The sequence below is a fragment of the Trachemys scripta genome, chromosome 1 (assembly GCF_013100865.1).
Source record: "Trachemys scripta elegans isolate TJP31775 chromosome 1, CAS_Tse_1.0, whole genome shotgun sequence".
In the NCBI taxonomy this organism is placed as follows: Eukaryota; Metazoa; Chordata; order Testudines; family Emydidae; genus Trachemys; species Trachemys scripta.
Window position 1 is genome coordinate 90,497,143 of NC_048298.1, and position 14,156 is coordinate 90,511,298.

General features: G+C 44.7%; 1 protein-coding gene across 1 annotated transcript in view; it reads right to left on the reverse strand.

The window, feature by feature from the left end:
- CACNA1I (calcium voltage-gated channel subunit alpha1 I) overlaps positions 1-13,107 on the reverse strand; it is a 116,542-nt gene extending 103,435 nt beyond the window's left edge. Inside the window, exons 1-2 of the mRNA XM_034790613.1 lie at positions 12,997-13,107; positions 12,266-12,399 (exon numbers count right to left, since the gene is read on the reverse strand). Of these exons, the coding sequence (XP_034646504.1) occupies positions 12,266-12,399; positions 12,997-13,089 (227 nt within the window). The 5' untranslated portion in view covers positions 13,090-13,107. The remainder of the gene's footprint in view (positions 1-12,265; positions 12,400-12,996) is intronic.
- Between the last annotated feature and the right edge of the window lie 1,049 nt (positions 13,108-14,156).

Here is a 14,156-nt window from a genome sequence, read left to right on the forward strand (position 1 = left end):
ATTATAAATGAAAACTTCGTAACTCAGAAAGCATTACATCCAACATGGGGGAATTCTATATTAGATGTCATTTCAACAGATATACAGGCGTTGTTCACAGAACTAAAAGTTAGCTTAGGAGAAAGTGATCATGACTTAATCACATTGGTTATGTGCAAACAGAATGAAGTCCAAACCAGTAATATGTATACTTGGTGCTTTAAAAGGGCCGTTTTCCCAAAGCTTAGAACAATTATGAGCCAAATCATCTGAGAGAAAGAATTTAAATCAGAAAAATTTGAATGATAGTTGGGAGCTGTTTAGGAACATTTTACTAGATGCCCAAAAAGCCACAATCCCATAATCGAGAAGAACATCTAGTATCTTGGTTAAAAAAGATAACCTGGCTTAGAAGGAAATGAAAGCAGCAATAACAAAAACAAAGCAAAAAGCAAAAAATACAAATGGGAAAAAGGGGCAGTTGACAGCAATGAACATAAATAAGAAGCTAGAATACGTAGGAAATTCATTAGGGAAGCAAAAGGACATAAGGAAAACTCTATGGCCAGCAGAGTTAAGACAAGTAGAAGGATTTTTTTTTTTTTTACATAAATCAAGAACAAAAGGAATCCTAGTAATAGTAGTGGTCCACTAATAGATGGAAGTGGTAGAATTGTGAATAGTAATGCAGAAGAGGAGAAATATTTAATAAATATTTGTTCTATATTTGGATAAAATCCAGATGATGTATTTACATAATAAGATGATGGTGAAATACTTTCCATTCCAACAGTAACTAAGAAGCATTTTAAACAGAAGCTACTGACGACAGACATTTTTAAATCAGCAGGTGCAAATATCTTGCATGAAAGAGTTTGAAAGAGCTGGCCAAGAAGCTCTCTGGACTGTTAATATTGATTTTTAATATTTCCTGAAAAACTGGGAAAGTTCCAGAGGACTCTAAGAAAGCTAATGTTGGGCCACTATTTAAGCAGGGTAAACGGGTTGACCTCAGTAAGTAAAGGCCTATCAGCCGGACATCAATCCTGTCATGGACCAAGTTATAGGTGGTCAGTTCTAGTGGTGGTCCCGCCTAGTGGTTGGAGCCAGGACCCAGTGCCAGGGATCAGGAACAAGAGACAGGGTCAGGGGTCAGACCCAGAGCAAAAAGTCAAGTCAAGGGTTGTAGCCAGATGTGGGGCATAGAAGCAGGGATCTGGAACCAGGCAAGAAGGCTGGAAGAAGGCAGGGTGGCGGCCAGTCAGGAATTCAAGTTGCTCAGACAACTTCCTGTGCCTCCTTTTGGCTTAAATAGTAAGTCTGAGTGAGTCAGAGAGGCCTGACACCTCCTCCAATCAGGAGCTTTGTGGGTGGTGCCTCTGGTGAGCTACGGTCCACTGGTATCAGTGAGCTGCTGGGTAGTGGCAGCAGTCCAAGGACTACCTGGGCACCTGCTGACCTGGGTTTGAGACCCATGATTCCTCATAGATCTCAGACAAATTAATGGGACAGCTGATATGGGATTCAATTAAGAAAGAATTAAAGGAGGGTAATATAATTAATTCCAATCAACATGGGCTTATGAAAAATAGATCTTATCAACTATCTTGATATTATTGCAGGTTTTGTTGATAAAGACTATAATTGTATTGATGTAACTAGAACACCACAAAATCAACATGGCACAGATTAAATGGATTAAAAATTGGCTAACTGATAGATCTCAAAACGTAACTGTAAATAGGGAATTATCATCAAGAAGGTGTGTTACTAGGGGTCCCACATTAGTTCTTGGTCCTACACTGACTTGGAAAAAAAAATCATTACTGATAAAATTTGCAGGTGACACAATGGTAGAGGGAGTGGTAAATAATGAAGAGGTCAGGTCACTGATACAGAGCAATCTGGAGCAAACAATATACATTTCAATGCAGTCAAATGTAAGATCAGACATCTAAGAAAAAAGATGTAGGCCATACTTACAGGATGGGGGACTCTATTCTGGTAAGCAGTGACTCTGAAAAAGACAGGGGGGTCATGGTGGATAATCAGCTGAACATAAGTTCCTAGTGTGACCCTGTGCTAATGTGATCCTTGGATGCATTAACAAGAATATTAAATAAAAGTAGAGAGGCTCTCTGACCTCTGCATTAAGCACTGATGCATCTGCTACTGGAATATTGTGTCCCGTTCTGGTGCTCACACTTCAAGAAGAATCTTGTGTGACGCTATATGGAATATAGGAGACACTTTATGATATTGTTGATACCAATATTATAAAATTGCAATGAATCGTGCCAGATTTGCCGTGTGAGGTATCTGCAAAAATGTCATAATTTGCCAAATATGATGATCTTATTCATATGTTTGTATCGCTTCCTGGCTCTTTGAGCAGTGGTCCATGAGTTATAGATATGTAGGGTATATCTGTATTTCCAAACTTGTGCAGTGTTTCTGGGTGACCCCCCGCCAGAAATAATGGCACCAGCACTAGGCCTGCTTGATGGCCCATCAAGGGACATCAGCTGTACAATGAACCCTCTGAAAGGAGCCGAGACTACACCTTACGACTCAGCAAGGCATGCAGGGGCATGCCTATGGAAAGAACTCTAAGGCCTTTCAATGATGTGTACTATGAGTTTGTTGTGTGTGAAACAAAGGAAGTACCAGACACATGGCAAAAAGACTATAAAGGGCAGCTGCATTATCTCCATTTTGTCATCAATCCTGCTTCTTGTCTTCAGTCCTGCTTCTTACCTCTGGAGTAACTTTTCTACAAACTGAAGCTCTGAACAAAGGACTGAATGATCCATCCAAGCTGTGGATGTGTTCCAGAGGAACTTTCAAGCCAGCAAACTCACCAATACTACTAAGAACCTGATATATGGACTTTGAAGTCTTTGTATGTATGTGACTGCTTTACCATTTAACATCTCTCTTCTTGTTCTTCTGTTTTTCTTGATAATAAACCTTTAGTTTTAGACACTAAAGGATTGACGGGCAGCGTGGTATTTTGGGTAAGATCCAAACCTATATTGACCTGATAATGTGGCTGACCCTTTGGGGTCAGAAGAACATTTTGCATATGTGAGCAGAGTTTTTTAAATAACTGCTCACTGTACTGGATCTATGTATTGACTGGGAACCAGAGAACTGGAATACAATAAAGTGGGTTGCGTGATTTATCTTTTGCTTCTTGATAACCAGTGTGGGGGATCAGCACCACAGTTTGTGACTGGTTGGGGAGTTTAACTTCAGTGTTACCCACCAGTCTTGGGAGTATCTGCTCTCCCTTTTGCAGCCTGCCCTGACCTTGGCATTTCCAGTGAGGGCTGCCCCAGGCACCCTGAGTCACATCTTGAAAAATTGGAGAGGGTTCAGAGAAGAGCCACAGGAATGATTAAAGAATTGGAAAACATGCCTTATAGTAACAGACTCAAGGAGCTCGAACTATTTAACCTATCAAAGAGAAACTTAAGGGTGATTTGATCACAGTCTGTAAGTACCTCCATGGTGAACAGAAATTTGATAATAGAGGGTTCTTCAATCTAGAAGACAAAGGTATAGCAAGATCCAATGGCTGGAAGTTGAAGCTAGACAATTTCAGTCCAGAGCTGGAGCACAAATTTTTGACAGTGAGAGTAACTAACCACTGGAACTATTTGCCAAGGATAGTAGTGGATTCTCCATCACTGGAAATGTTTAAATCAAGATTGGATGTTTTTCTGAAAAACATGCTCTAGTTCAATGACAGTTTCAGACTTGGATCAGAAATAAGTTCAGGGAAGTCCTAAGGCCTTTGTTACACAAGAGGACAGACTAGATGATCGCAACAGTCTCTTCTGGCCTTATGTAATCTATGAACATCAGCCCTTTTCTCTCAACCTACACACACACATATGCGCATGTAAGGACAGGTCACATGAATATCCCAATCTAGGCTTGTAGTGGGCCCCACAAAACAGATCAGAGATAAAGTTAACATCCCACCAAGGACAGGTAATAATGGCATCTAGGATCAGGACAGGTAGAGTAAACACTCCTCCCTAAATAGGAGGCGATCCCCCCACAGATCAGGAAGGTAGCATGATTATATAAAACCTCAGCTAACTGGCAACCCTCAAAGCAGGACATTCAGAGTGAATTCCTCATCCTGAACAGGCAGTAACCCCCTCCAACCTCAAACACACACACACACACAAACACACACACAGATTAGAACAAGGAAAGTGAATACATCACTATTTACAGGCAGTGAGCTGCCAGATCAGGAAAGTTAGAGTGAATATTCCATTCCAAAAATTGGTGGCCTAGGTCTGGAGACACTGACCTACATTCTCCAGAGTGATTAGTGATGTTGGGTGCCCAAACTTGAGACCCTAAAAGAAGCCTGGTTTTCCATGTCCCATTAAGTTGTCTCAAGTTGAGCACCCACAAAATCCAGCATGCAAAATCACTAGACATTTTTGGGAAATGCAGGCCATAAATCACAGCAGATAACATCTAAAGCAAAAGGTGAAGAGGAGGGCATCCCACCAGGATAGTTGGTGACAACTGCAGCCCACATTAGACATCTGGGTACCTGGAGACTACTGTCATCCAGTGACTAGTTGAAGGCTGGAATATCTACAAGCCAGATTGCAGCCTCATCGCTCATGTGCGCACAGGCATATGCGTTCTTTAACCCTGCAACAGCTGTCTTCGTTTTGGGAGCTTGCAGATTTCTTAAGAGGAATAATAAAGAAGGAAAATATTGACTTAGTGAGGGCCGGTTTGGGGGTTTGTTTTTTTTAAATTTTGTTTTGTTTTTTCTAAACCACTCCAAAAACTAGGGAGGGAAGGGGGAGAAAGTTCTGGTGATGTCAGCTTCCATTGCCATGGAAACTGAACATTTTTAGTGACAACGAAGTCTTCTTCCTCAAGGGGCTGGATTGTGTGGGGAGAAAGGGCGAGCAGGGCAGGGGGCGGACAAGGGAATTCAGTTAACTAAAACTATAGCTTCTGGCTTTCTAAAGGTAGTGAAAAGAGAGCGAGAGAAAAAACGACCGAATGAATAAATTACTTGAACTAATGAACAAGTGAACCAAGTTTATGCAACCAGAACACCATTTGCTGAGAATCACCCCAAATGACTGTTCTTTTTGTTTTTGCCACTTTTTTTTTTTTTTTTTTTTTTTGGATAAAGGATACTATTGTCGCAAATAGTCAGAGGGAGGTAATTTAAACCACCCAGGAATGCCCCATAGGATAGTCTCCCCAGCTGTCTGTTGTTCCTCTACTTTTTCTGGCCACAGGGTGATCTTTTAATCCTGGGCTCTCGGTCTGGTGGACTGGGTGGGTGTTTGTTTTGGGGCAGGTGAGTTGTTCGTTTTTCCCTTGGTTTGAGGAGAGGAGCCTGATGGTGCCTAGTTCTATCAATACCACACTTTCCTTTTTTGAGCCAAATTTGAGCCCTATTGAAGTCAATGGGAACTCTGCCATGGAATTGATTTAGAACAAGACATGGCCCGCAGTACAGGGCAGGGGAGAGGAATGACTTGATTCTGATTTAGGTAGTTAAATGAGATAGGAGACCTGAGGACCCAGTGTCAAGGATTTCCATGGGACTTCCAGGCAAACAGAGGTTTCTAACGGAGTCAGTTCTAGTCAGAGATGAGCCAGCAAGGAGGGGTTTGGATTTTGGACAGGTTACATGAGGATTTGGGTTGGAGGCTAAATCAGAACTGGGGTTCTGGGGTTGGGTTTGAGGCTGAATAAAAGCTTGCATTCAGATTTTGATGGCAAACATTAGTTTGATCACACCCAAATTGCATAAGCAACATTAATGGATTTCAAATAATAAAACAACAAATAACAACTAGTTCTTACACAGCACTAATGGCTCTCGTCTCTCTCTGACAGATAACATAATATACACATTATAAAATAGCTTATATATAGATCCCTGCACAGATACAAATTTATATCCATGGATGCGGATGTTTGCAGATATAGAGTGGATACCTGTGGAGCTGGAGGGCTCTACCAGGAACCACAGCGGTGAAAGCAGTAGCATGTCAGGCTGTTGCTTGCAGGAGCCAGCGCCCAGCCTGGGCAGATCCTCCAGAGAGGCTGTACCACCTCCAGCTCTGCCCACTGTGGCAGCCCCAGATTCACCGGCAGCTGTCCTTGGTCGTGCTACTGTGTGCAAGCGGCTCACATGCTCCCGGACAAGAGACCACACCCAGCAGTGCTGGAATAATTTGTATAGTGGAGGTGCTGAGAGCCATTGAACCAAACTGTAAACCCTGGATATAACTGAAACCACTTCAAGCCAGGGAACCCAGCACCCCTAGTTCCAGCACCTATGTGCACACCACTGCATAGAAGAGACTCCTGTCCGGGAGCATGCAAGCCGCTTGCACACCTTAATGTGACCAGGGACAGCAGCCAATGAGCAGGACTGGGGGCGGTACAGCCACGCGGGATGAGCTGTCCAGGCTGGGCGCTGGCTCCTGTGAGTGACGGCCCAACATGCTGCTGCTTTTGCCGCTGTGGTTCCTGGTAGAGCCCTGCAGCTCCACGGATATCCGCTTTATATCCATGGCCATAAATTTTGTATCCACTCAGGGTTCTACTTATATAAGTAAGTGGGAGGAATCTCTCTAATGGGAGAAGTCTTGTGAGATCAGACAATCTCATGAGATTTCCACCATCACAGGCCGATATCTCATGAGGACAGTTGCACCAGAACCAGAAAACAAGCCCCGTCCAGTTCTGAATCTGAAATCATAACCAAACATGTCGGATTTGTATCCAGGACTTGATTTGAAATCTCCCATGATATCAGAAGGGCATAGGCAGGCTACTATCCTCTGATCCCACTGAGGAATACCAAAAGAAACTACACCATCTGCTCAAGAAATTCCCAGCTACAGTACGGGAACAAATCTACATGGAAACACTCCCAGAACTCCGACCAGGAGTATTCTATCTGCTACCCAATATCCATAAACCCGGAAACCCTGGACACCCCATCATCTCAGGCATTGGCACTCTTACAGCAGGATTATCTGGCTATTTGGACTCTCTCCTCAGACCCTACACTACCAGCACTCCCAGCTATCTTCGAGACACCACTGACTTCCTGAGGAATCTACAATGCATTGGTGTTCTTCCTGAAAACACCATCCTGGCCACCATGGATGTAGAAGCACTTTACACCAATATTCCACATGAGGATGGACTACAAGCTGTCAGGAACAGTATCCCTGATGAGGCCACAGCACGCCTGGTGGCTGAGCTTTGTGACTTTGTCCTCACCCACAACCACTTCAGATTTGGGGACAACTTATACCTTCAAGTCAGTGGCACTGCTATGGATACCCGCATGGCCCCACAGTATGCCAACATTTTTATGGCTGACTTAGAACAACGCTTCCTCAGCTCTCATCCTCTAGTGCCCCTCCTCTACTTGCGCTACATTGATGACATCTTCATCATATGGACCCATGGAAAGGAGGCCCTTGAAGAATTCCACCTGGACTTCAACAATTTCCACCCCACCATCAACCTCAGCCTGGACCAGTCCACACAAGAGATCCACTTCCTGGACACTACAGTGCAAATAAGTGATGGTCACATAACCACCACCCTATACCGGAAACCTACTGACCGCTATATGTACCTACATGCCTCCAGCTTCCATCCAAGACACATCACACGATCCATTGTCTACAGCCAAGCCCTAAGATACAACCGAATCTGCTCCAACCCCTCAGACAGAGACAAACACCTACAAGATCTTTATCAAGCATTCTTAAAACTACAACACCCACCTGGGGAAGTGAGGAAACAGATTGACAGAGCAAGACGGGTACCCAGAAATCACCTACTACAGGACAGGCCCAACAAGGACAATAACAGAACACCACTGGCCATCACATACAGCCCCCAGCTAAAACCTCTCCAGCGCATTATCCACGATCTACAACCTATCCTGGAAAATGATCCCTCACTCTCACAAACCTTGGGAGGCAGGCTAGTCCTCGCTTACAGACAACCCCCCAACCTGAAGCAAATACTCACCAGCAACTACACACCACACCACACCACAGAAACACCAACCCAGGAACCAATCCCTGTAGCAAACCTCGTTGCCTACTCTGTCCCCATATCTACTCTGGTGACACCATCAGAGAACCCAACCACATCAGCCACACCATCAAGGGCTCATTCACCTGCACATCTACTAATGTTATATATGCCATCATGTGCCAGCAATGCCCCTCTGCCATGTACATTGGCCAAACCGGACAGTCCCTCCGCAAAAGAATAAATGGACACAAATCAGACATCAGGAATGGTAACATACAAAAGCCAGTAAATGAACACTTCAATTTCCCTGGTCATTCTATTACAGATTTAAAAGTCACTATCATTGAACAAAAAAACTTCAGAAACAGACTTCAAAAACAGCAGAACTAAAATTCATTTGCAAATTTAACACCATTAATCTGGGCTTGAATAGGGACTGGGAGTGGCTGGCTCATTACAGAAGCAGCTTTTCCTCTCCTGGAATTGACACCTCCTCATCTATTATTGGGAGTGGACTACATCCACCCTGATTGAATTGGACCTGTCAACACTGGTTCTCCACTTGCAAAGTAACTCCCTGCTCTCCATGTGTCAGTATATAATGCCTGCATCTATAACTTTCACTCTATGCATCTGAAGAAGTGAGGTTTTTACCCACGAAAGTTTATGCCCAAATAAATCTGTTGTTAGTCTTTAAGGTGCCACCAGACTCCTTGTTGTTTTTATAGGCAGAAAGTGACTCTTTCTTTTGGGAAGGTTACCTCAGCGCTGGAAGCTCCCTAGAAGTGGGGGGGCCACCGGCTCCCAGACAGTGGCCACACCCCTTCCCTAAGGCTCCCCCCACACTCTGCCCTTCCCCTACGCCCTGCCACCACTCCGCTTCCCCCCCCCCCCCCGCCCCGAGGTCCTGCCCTCACTCGCTCCTCTCTGCCCTCTCTCCCCCATCTCTTGCCCTTAAGGCAAGAAAAAAGGAGGAGGGCATAGCCCTCCCACTTTTAAAAGTGAGGACACCATGGCCAGGGACACTGGAACAGGAGGGTGGGGGGGGAGAGGAGGGCCATGGCCCCATCACATACAAAGGGTTTCCTGCCTTAAGGGCAGGGCCGTGCGGAGGAGGGGCACAGCGGGGGGCAGGGCCATGGTCCAGACACTGGTGGCCCCACCATTTCTAGGGAGCTTCCGGCACATCTGCTCCCAGGGCACGAAGGCGGAGGGCTGGTGCACCTCCAAAGGAAGATGACCTGCATCTGGCATTTGCCCCCTGCCTGGCCAGCCTGTTTTATTTTGGGGAGGCTCTTCTACGTGCTGCCCGTGTAGAAGGGGTTCAGATTTGAGGTTCTAGTCTAGCATCTCTGGTGCTGGCGTTGGACATGGAAAGGTGAATGGCATTCCCTAATGGGATATGCTGCTTAGCATCAGACAGGGAGAAGCCATCCATTTCCCAGTCTCCTCATTCCAAGTCAAGGAACTGGATTTCTGTGTCCACCTGGAATGGAGTCTTAATCCCGACCTGAATGACAGAGTATCAGAGGGGTAGCCGTGTTAGTCTGAATCTGTAAAAAGCAACAGAGGGTCCTGTGGCACCTTTGAGACTAACAGAAGTATTGGGAGCATAAGCTTTCGTGGGTAAGAACCGCACTTCTTCAGATGCATGTAATGGAAATTTCCAGAGGCAGGTATAAATCAGTGTGGAGATAACGAGGTTAGTTCAATCAGGGAGGGTGAGGTGCTCTGCTAGCAGTTGAGGTGTGAACACCAAGGGAGGAGAAACTGGATAGCCATTCACAGTCTTTGTTTAATCCTGATCTGATGGTGTCAAATTTGAAGATGAACTGGAACTCAGCAGTTTCTCTTTGGAGTCTGGTCCTGAAGTTTTTTTTGCTGTAAGATGGCTACCTTTACATCTGCCATTGTGTGGCCAGGGAGGTTGAAGTGTTCTCCTACAGGTTTTTGTATATTGCCATTCCTAATATCTGACTTGTGTCCATTTATCCTCTTGCGTAGTGACTGTCCAGTTTGGCCAATGTACATAGCCGAGGGGCATTGCTGGCACATGATGGCATATATAACATTGGTGGACATGCAGGTGAATGAGCCGGTGACGTTGTAGCTGATCTGATTAGGTCCTGTGATGGTGTTGCTGGTGTAGATATGTGGGCAGAGTTGGCATCGAGGTTTGTTGCATGGGTTGGTTCCTGAGTTAGAGTTGTTATGGTGTGGTGTGTGGTTGATGGTGAGAATATACTTAAGGTTGGCAGGTTGTCTGTGGGCGAAGACTGGCCTGCCTCCCAAGGTCTGTGAAAGTGAGGGATCATTGTCCAGGATGGGTTGTAGATCACTGATGATGCATTGGAGAAGTTTAAGCTGAGGACTGTAGGTGATGGCTAGTGGAGTTCTGTTGGTTTCTTTTTTGGGCCTGTCTTGTAGCAGGAGGTTTCTGGGTACACGTCTGGCTCTGTTGATTTGTTTCTTTATTTCCTGAATGACAGAGTGGTTCTGAGAGATCTTAACATGATCAGAGAAATACAACCAGCTCCAAGCCACTCCATTCAAATGCACTTATTGTCCTTTTGCAATTCAAAAATCTGAGCTTTGATATCGCTCCTTTAACATCACTTCTCATGCCACTACACTACCCCCTCCATACGCTCAGCTGTACCTTGCTGTTACAGAGGCTCAGAATCAGTACGCTGGGAGGTGTAATGCAACATGATTCAGTTGTTTTAACTTATTTTCCATCGATTACCTCCTGCTCACCACAATGTGGGGCCAGTTTAATTAAAGATCCTAGCTACTGAAACACCAGGCTCAGGAATTGGAAGATGGGAAGGCTCTTCCCATCTCACCCACGTTGCTTTCAGTGTTGAAACACAGGATCTTTCATTTTCTTCCATTCTCTTTTAGGTACAGGCCGATTTCCCCACTGGGCACCTACCTTCATCTCTCAGACAACAAATTAAATGAGTTTGAAGGTCTCAGTTTAGTGCATCAGGAAACAATTGTCCTCACACCCAAAGGGAAACATCTTTCAAGCCTTGTTGCAGACAGGTGTATTAAAAACAAATGTAAAAGATGTTCCTATTATTCACCCTGGGGAACAGTTGTGTGGGGTAAGCTTGAACGGCTCTGCCAGCTCAACCAGTGATACTGAGTTCTAGATGACAATGAAAGCTGGCTATTCCCTGCAGGGAGGAAAAGGGAGGTGGGGATACCTCTAGAAAGGAGCTATTTGTGTTTTGTTCGCTGTAAAAAAAAAACAAAACAAAAAAACCAGCCATATTTTCTTCTGTAAACAGCAAAATTTCTGCCATGGGGCAATTTGATTAAAAACAAGCTGCACTCGCCAGTGCAAGGAGTAAAATTTCACCTCACATTCAAGTGGCAATTCATGTGGGCTTTTGGCGGTGCATGCGCAGAGGCTTGGGAAATCAGAGCTTCACCATAGCAACTTTGTTGTTAAAAATGCTCAAATGTCAACTTGTCCCTAAGGTGCTGTGGGGTGGACTGATGTGATGCAAAGGCAGAGACCCACAGTTTCTAAAAGGATGCTTTTAATCTTAAAGCTGAGCTAGTGGAAGCAGAGCTGTTGCACTGATTTCGGCCAAGGCGACACCTCATTGGCCCAATTACGTTAAAAAAGCTTGCTGGGTTTCAGAGCCAGAGCTTCAGCTGATGTAAATCAGCTTAGCTCCCCTGCACTGAGGAAGTTACACCAATTCACAGTGGTGGAAGGTCTGGACCTCATTGTCTACTTGTTTCTCCACAATCCTGCTGAACTGAGCACATGCATGATTCCAGGTTCTCAGGGACGATGCCCACAAAGCAACAAAGCCACAAACACCTCAGCTGGTTTTGTTCTCAGTTACAGCAGGGCAAATCAAGAGTAGCAATGTTCACTTTACCGGAATTGTGCTGGCCTTTCACTAAAGTAAATGGGAGCTGAATCTGTTCCTGTGCGTAAAAAATACCCCCAAGAACCTTCTATTCTCTTCCAGCACTTGCCACCAGGGCTTTGGAGCTGTGCTCCGGCTCCGCTCCAGATCCAGGCAAAAACCTGCAGATCCACTGCTCTGGAGCTGCTCCGCGCTCCAGCTCCAGGCTCCGCTCCAAAGCCCTGCTTGCCACAACCCTAAGATGGGGACCATGTCCCAACTGCATGCAACACTGCAACACTCCAACACTGTAAAAACACAGAAAACAGTTAACCTACCCAGCCATCACAATGAAGAAATCCAGGCGATTCCAGGTGTCTCCAAGATAACACTTCTTGCCAAAGATCCCAAGGGCCACCATCTTCAGCACCATCTCCATTGCAAAGAAGATGAAGATGAAATCATCAAATACCTGAAGGAGCCACAGGGAAAATGGAGGGTAAGTTTAACAAGAGCTCGCTGCCCTTTTGGTCTACAGTTCAGCGTGTGTAGATGAATATAAATTTCAGTGTGCACAAAAATGAGTGACTGACAGTGCTGGACAGTGCAGGTGCTGGACAAGTTACCTCTGAACATGGCTGGATAAATAGGAATACATAGAGTATAAGTGAACTATCTATATTCTAGTGCCAGAGACTACATTCAATCTCTCTCTCTCTGGCAAACTCTTGTGATTTTTTTAAAGCAAGCTAGTACGTTGCTATGGGTATCCTTGTTGAGAGAAATTTGAGGCTCCACTACACCATGTTTGTGGGGCCACGCCCGCTCCCATTTCACTTTATTTAAACAGACTTTACAGATGTTTGGGAGTGGGGCCCCGAGCTCAGGGCCCCAGTACAATTGTCCCCGATTTTCCTCCTCCCCCCAATCAGCCCTGGTCCTTGCCACCCTTTCCCAGAAAAAGCTAAGTGCAGATGGAAGGGAAACATCAGACATAACAATTAGAACACTGGCCTGAGCCTCAGCCAATGGTGCACCTTCTCCCATTAAAGGGCAGGAGACTGCTTACCTGCAAGATCTTGCACCGGTCATTGAGGCAGTCCATATCATCACAAGGCTGGTACATCCCCAGGGTAACACAGTTCAGTAGAATCACCATCATGCTGACACACTCAAACCAAGTGCAAAGGAAAATAGAGAGTCAAGGAAAACTCAGCTAGGGTCAACTGACCTAAAACTTGGGATGACAAAATAGACATCTTTAAAGAAAACAAAATTCCAGGTGATATAATAGCCAAGTCATTGATCCCTATATTTTCTGTCTCCATCCTTTACCCTCCTCCTCCCATTTCATTCCAGGAAAAAAAAAAACAAGTTGAAACTCATTTTGGGGACAGATTCAAGTAACTCAAAGCATTGTGGGCTATTTATGCAAATTAACATCCATTGTTGAACACAGACACACACCAACTTCCTGTTTCAGTGGTTTGCTGAACTGTTACAACTTCAGTGTGATAGAAACAGATTTCCCATCATGCCCTCCACTCAAAAGCTGCAAAGGTCTTCAGCATATGAGGACAGGGTTCATCCAACACAATGGAGTGGAACCTAGAAGTAAGAGTCTCTCCTGGGGAGAGTACAACTTAAGGTTTCAAAGCCTAGAAATCATTTTCTCTCCTTGATAAGAACTTAGAAACATGGAACTGCCATAATGGAACAGATCAATGGTCTATCTAATCTGTTATTCTGCCTCCAACAGTGATCAATGTTGGATAAAACTTCCATGATGTGCCTAATTGTGCTATACTATCACCACAGGGGAAAATTGTGTTCCTGACCCCAGCTGGTGACCAGTTTATGCCCAGAAGCATGAGGATTGATAATCCTTGTAATTGTTTTCTTAGCTACATTGGTGTCCCTGCAGAAGCTACACTTATTCATAAAAAATGTTGAATCCTTTGTTTAAAGTAAGATATCTGCTTCAATAATAGCCAGCAGCAGTGAGTTACACTGGCTAATTATACTTTACATTAAAAAGTGTTTCCTTCTATTTGTTTTAATGAACTGTCTTTTAATTTTATCAAGTACTGCTCCATTTCTACATTAGGGGGCAGTGTAAACAGGAGTGCTTGAATGACCTTCTCTATACCCTTCAGAATTATATACCGCCCTCCTTTTATTCTTCTCCTTTCCCAACTAAACAGACTTAGGGCCTGGATTTCACTTATA